The following is a 5,785-nucleotide window of genomic DNA, read 5'->3' on the forward strand; positions in this document are numbered from 1 at the left end:
CTCCTGTGCAGGTGGCACGTAAAATACACCATTTTGAGCGTGGCTGTTGCCAGTACCACCTGACCGGCCTTCGTGCCGGTGGCACGTAAAAGCACCTACTACACTCTCGGCATGGTTGGCTTTAAGAAGGTCATCCAGCTGTAGAAACTCTGCCAAGTCAGATTGGAGCCTGGTGTAGCCATCTGGTTCGCCAGTCCTCAGTTAAATCGTCCAACCCATGCTAGCATGGAAAGCGGACGTTAAATGATGATGATGATGATCTATAAACAGTGTATTAACAACAGCAGTAATAATTGTACTCCTATCATTTTGTTAACAAGAAAGTTTCCTCAAGGTCTTTATTGCTGTTCTGTAACAAACTTATTTGCTTTCATCTCATATATATGATGTGTTCAATTGTTATCAAACAAGTACGCTATGAACCTTGAGGGTGTGTTGGCCTTATGGTTAGGGTGTTGTATTCTTGATCATAAGACTGGTTCCACTTCCAGAACCAGGTAGTGCGTTGTGTTCCCTAGCAGAACACTTCATTTCACATTGTTCCAGTCTACTTTAGCTATAAAATAAATTCCAGCAAAAGCTGGGAAGTTAATCTTGTGATAGACTGGCATCCTGCTAAGTTGAGGTGTGTTGTAATCTTAGTCATTTATATAGCATGGATACCTGGTTGAATTCCAGTCTTATGACAGACCTAACTTGGTGAACGTATATTTATGATTTTCATTGGTAAATGGAATTGCCTCATTTTATTGTTTGTTATTCCTTGTTAATTTGTATATTTTGTTTTCAGATAAAAGCATTCGATGTCTCCTGTCTGGCAAAGGGTCCTGTATTTACTGTACCAATCACAGTTATTGTTCCTATAAAGTAAGTATGTTTCAGTTCTCAGTCTGGAAGTCCTCATATATTTGGAGCTTTTACTGAATATTTCTATTGTAAAGGATAGAATAATGCTAATGATAATAAGCATCTCCCCACTTAATAATATAGCAGTTTGGCACAGTAATTTGAATTGATTCTAATTAAGTAGTTATGGATTTCATCCCACAGAATGGCACCATGGGCAAGTGTCTTTTACCATGTCCCTGAGTTGACCCAAGATTTGTGAGTGAAATTGGGTTAAAAGAAATAGTGTAGAAGTCTGTCAGGTAGATGATACCCATATTTAGGTTGTAAGCTTAACCTGTAGTCCAGTGTAACTCTACCATCTGGCCCTTGGTGGGGGCCTTTGAGAGGTGTCCAAGAATTCTGATCAGGTTTCCCGTCTGACAATAATTCAATTTCTGGACGCACTACTGTTTCGTACGGCCATAATCTTTGACTTCTGTTTTCTTTCTCTTTCTCCCCACCCCCTGCAGGGGGATTACTCTTCCTCCTCTGACTGGGCTAAGGAAAATAAAACGACCCGTTACAGAGTATAACCTTTTTACTTGCAAACTACAACTGTTTACTTAGAACCCCCCCCCCAAAAAAAAAAAACCCCTGTGTTTTTAGCCATCTTCCAGAACAAAATATCAAAATGTTGCTTGCTTAACTTTGTTAGAATAGTCACAGATATTTCATTAGCAAACAGTTTTAAATGCTTTTTTTTGTTTCCTGTATGTGGTATCTTCTTCACACATTGACCATTGTTTCAGAATTACTGACGATGTCCATCACACTGTTTCTTTTACTGACGTCAAGTTTAAGCCAGGACAGATTAAAAGACATTTTATTCATGTACCAGAAGGAGCTACGTTTGGAGGTATTCTCACCATTTGTTTAAAAATGTCATTTGTTGTTTTTATTTTACTATGTTGCTAAGTGTTGCTAGCTACACTGTTGCAGATGTTTGTGACTGTTGCTAATCACACCATAATAGATTCCTTCAGTGTCGTTTAAACTATACTATAATGGGTGCCTTGCATGTTGCTAACTGCAATGTCAAATATGTTTTGATTGTTACAAACTACTTGTAAAATGTTTCAGATGTCGCTATCTTGTGCTGTTATTTAGTGAGATACAAATTTACACTGCTTTAGAGATTCTGAATGTGATTAGCGACTTTTATAATGTTTCGACCATTATTAACTACACTAGTGTAATTGGTCTCCATAGTACCTGAGAAGTTACTATATTGCATGACAGGATTGTCAGTTTTTTGGGAAGTTATCACTCAGCTATTGAGTTTCCTACATGTTGCTAACCACATTGTTATAGCTGTTGAAAATTGGTAATTGGTATTGTGTGTGTTGTTTATTATGCTGAAATTAGATCTCTGTTGTAAATACTTCTGTGTGTTGTTTATGATACCATTTCAATAATGCTGTGTTGCTAACGTATGTGTGCTACTAAACACATTCTTGTAAAAATTCTTTATTGGCCAACAAAATATGAATATTAGCATAAAAAATTTCATTTCAAGTATTTCTGTTTTTTACCATGTGGAGTCCCCCAGAGCAGCAGTTTCCAAACTTCGCTGCACCACAGATCAGTTTCATGCAAAACAATTTTTCCATGGACTGGAGATTCACATGCATAACGAAGTACTATAAATTGCATTGGATCTCCTGATATAATAATGAGTGTAGTGTTTTTATATATTTGTATGTATATGTATGTATGTGTGTGTGTGTTTGTGTGTGTATATATTGTGTGTATGTATGTGTATATATTGTGTGTATGTATGTGTACACACACAGTAGAATAAGAAATATATAATCCACTCTGTGGGGTGGTTGGTGTTAGGAAGGGCATCCGGTCATAAAAACCACGCCAAAACAGACTGAAACCTGATGCAGTCTTCTGCCTTGCGTGTTCCTGTCAAAATGTCCAACCCATGACAGCATGGAAAGTGGATGTTAAATGATTGCTGATTATGATGATGATGCATATATTGAAAGAGAGAGAAGATGGGGAGATAGTTGAGGTAGGATTTTTGCAGCTGGATGCTCTTCCTGTTGCCAACCCCTACCTGTTTTTAAAGGAAGGCAATTTGGAATTTTAATTCCAGAGGGATTTGGAAACACGGAACTAGAGGACAATTTGTTGACAGGGAATATCAACAAATGTTAACAGTAACAGCTCAGACTCAAACAGTCACGTCACTGCCTGTTGTGTAGTTCAGTGCAGATTGTAAACATTTGCACAGACACACACATGCGTGCAGCAGGTCTCTTTCGGTTTCTGTGTACCAGATTCTTTCACGAGGCATTGGTTGGTCATGCCATGAAGTAGGACTACCCAATGTCATATGGTTGAGAGACAAACTTATACATATATATGTATGTGTATACATATGTATACATGTATAAACCTGTTCACATGCATAGATATCATCATCATCATGCACGTGTGTGTGTGTGTGTCTATCATCATCATTTAACGTTTGCCTTCCATGCTGGCATGGGTGGGATGCACACACCTATATATGTTTGTGTATGTACATAAATATACATGTATAAACAGACATGTGTTTGTATATATATGTATGTATGGTATGCATGTATGTATATGTCTGTGTTTAATATTATACATATTTAGTCATTGTGTTTAATTTCTAATGGGTAATTATTTAACATTTCTACATTTCTAGTTTTGAAGATTGAATCAAAAGACACAGAAAAAAGCTGTCGTTTCCTCTTACACACCCTCCAGCTGTTGCCTCAGTGTCAATACCGGAAACATGAATTTGACAAGCTTGTCACCCTTTCAGACCAAGGAGAATTTGTACAGTCTTTTCCAGTCTTGGTATGTATCACAATACTATTTAGAATAATATAATAATGAAATTATTGTGTATAGTGCTCAGGTGCACTACAACTCATCAAAGGTGCATGTACAGTACATGGAATTATGTACAAAAGTCAGGAAAGGGAACAGTGTATGAGTCATGATATACATATGTGCATGCGTATAGAGGGGGGGGGGATATCAGGTGTAAGTGTTGGTGAATTTCAGGAAGCATGGAGGTTTTAAAGGATGCAATGTCTCAGCAACTAACAACTGATGCAGGTAGTTTGTTTCATGCTTCAGAAACTCTGAGTGTGAAGAAATGTTTCCGAAAATCATCAGTTGATGCTCTTCACATGTGGATGCTGTTGAAAAAACCCTGTTTTCTTTGTGTTCTGATTAGGCAGCTTCATAGAAATGTCCTTCAATTAGCATTTCATATATCATCTTCATATTTTTGTTGATTCTAACCCATTACCTATGCTAGCATGGAAGGTGGACGTTAAACGATGATGATGTAACCGCCACAGCTTGTTACTGGAGCTTAGTGGTAATGCTATGTATTTTGCACAGTCACACTGTTTAATTATATTGAAATGTAATTTTATTCTTTAATTCTTTTACTTGTTTCAGTCATTCGACTGTGGTCGTGCTGGAGCACCACCTTTTAGTCAAAGAAATCGATCCCAGGCCTTATTCTTTGTAACCTGGTACTTATTCTGTCGGTCCCTTTTGCTGAACATTGGTTGTCAAGTGATGGTGGTGGGATCAGACACAAAGACACACACACACACACACACACACACACACACACACACACACATGCATATATAGATATAGATGACAGGCTTCTTTTCAGTTTCTGTCTACCAAATCCATTCACTAGGCTTTGGTTGGCCTGAGGCTATAGCAGAAGACACTTGCCTAAGGTACTATGCACTGGGACTGAACCTGAAACCATGTGGTTGGGAAGCAACGCCTGTGTCTATCTGTTTGCATTTTAACAATATTTCATAATCGAACTTTAATATTTACCACTCATATTATTTAAATATTCTTGAAACCATTTCAAAGATATAGATTAAACTATTTTCTCAAATTATGACAATGTACCACTGGTGGTGCATATTGCAGTTGTGTGGGGTTTGCAATGAACCACCAGTGGCACATGTGGTGGTTAACATTTTAATATCTTTAACTTTTGGCAATGTCAGTTAAATGAGTCAGCTGCATCCTTGCAGCTGTAGGACCGAACATTCAAAGCTCTGATTCAACTACTTTCTAATAAGTACCCAGTGATGCTCGTTGACTTATCTCAGTTTCATGTATTTTATCTCCTAGCAATAGTCATCATCATCATCATCATCATCATCATCGTCGTTTAACGTCCGCTTTCCATGCTAGCATGGGTTGGACGATTTGACTGAGGACTGGTGAAACCAGATGGCTACACCAGACTCCAATCTCATTTGGCAGAGTTTCTACAGCTGGATGCCCTTCCTAATGCCAACCACTCAGAGAGTGTAGCAATAACTTAATGAAATAAGTACCAGTTGTGCAGTGGAGCGTTTGTAATCGATTCACCCCCACCCCCACAATTGCTGAACTTTGAAACAATTATCATTAACAGCATTGGATAAGTAAATTGGTGGAGCATCAGACAAAATGCCTTATGGTGTCGTTTCCAGCTCTTTATGTCCCAAGTTCAAATTCCAACTTTGCCTTTCATCCTTCCAAGATCAGTGAAGTACTAAGCATCGGCTAGTACCAGTTTCCCTGAAGACTTTTATGGTCTACCTCTGTTCCATTGGTTTTCCACTGTCCTGAACCTATCCAAGTAAACTAATTCTTACATGGCAGCCACTACTGTAGTTGCTTGACCTTCTAGAAACAGCCACCAAATCTTCCTAAAATATATATATGTGTGTGTGTGTGTGTGTGTGTATGTATGTATGTATGCATATGTTTGTCTGTCTGTCCCCCCAACATCGCTTGACAACCGATGCTGGTGTGTTTATGTCCCCGTCACTTAGTGGTTTGGCAAGAGAGACCGATAGAATAAGTACTAGGCTTA

The 5,785-nt window shown here is 38.3% G+C and overlaps 1 protein-coding gene across 1 annotated transcript in view; it reads left to right on the forward strand.

Moving 5' to 3' along the window:
• The window catches only part of LOC106874742 (tripeptidyl-peptidase 2), a 69,221-nt gene that overhangs the window by 37,873 nt on the left and 25,563 nt on the right, over positions 1-5,785 (forward strand). The window contains exons 15-17 of the mRNA XM_014922584.2: positions 791-867; positions 1,638-1,744; positions 3,575-3,729. Of these exons, the coding sequence (XP_014778070.1) occupies positions 791-867; positions 1,638-1,744; positions 3,575-3,729 (339 nt within the window). The remainder of the gene's footprint in view (positions 1-790; positions 868-1,637; positions 1,745-3,574; positions 3,730-5,785) is intronic.

This window comes from Octopus bimaculoides, chromosome 9 (genome assembly GCF_001194135.2).
Source record: "Octopus bimaculoides isolate UCB-OBI-ISO-001 chromosome 9, ASM119413v2, whole genome shotgun sequence".
NCBI classification, from domain to species: Eukaryota; Metazoa; Mollusca; class Cephalopoda; order Octopoda; family Octopodidae; genus Octopus; species Octopus bimaculoides.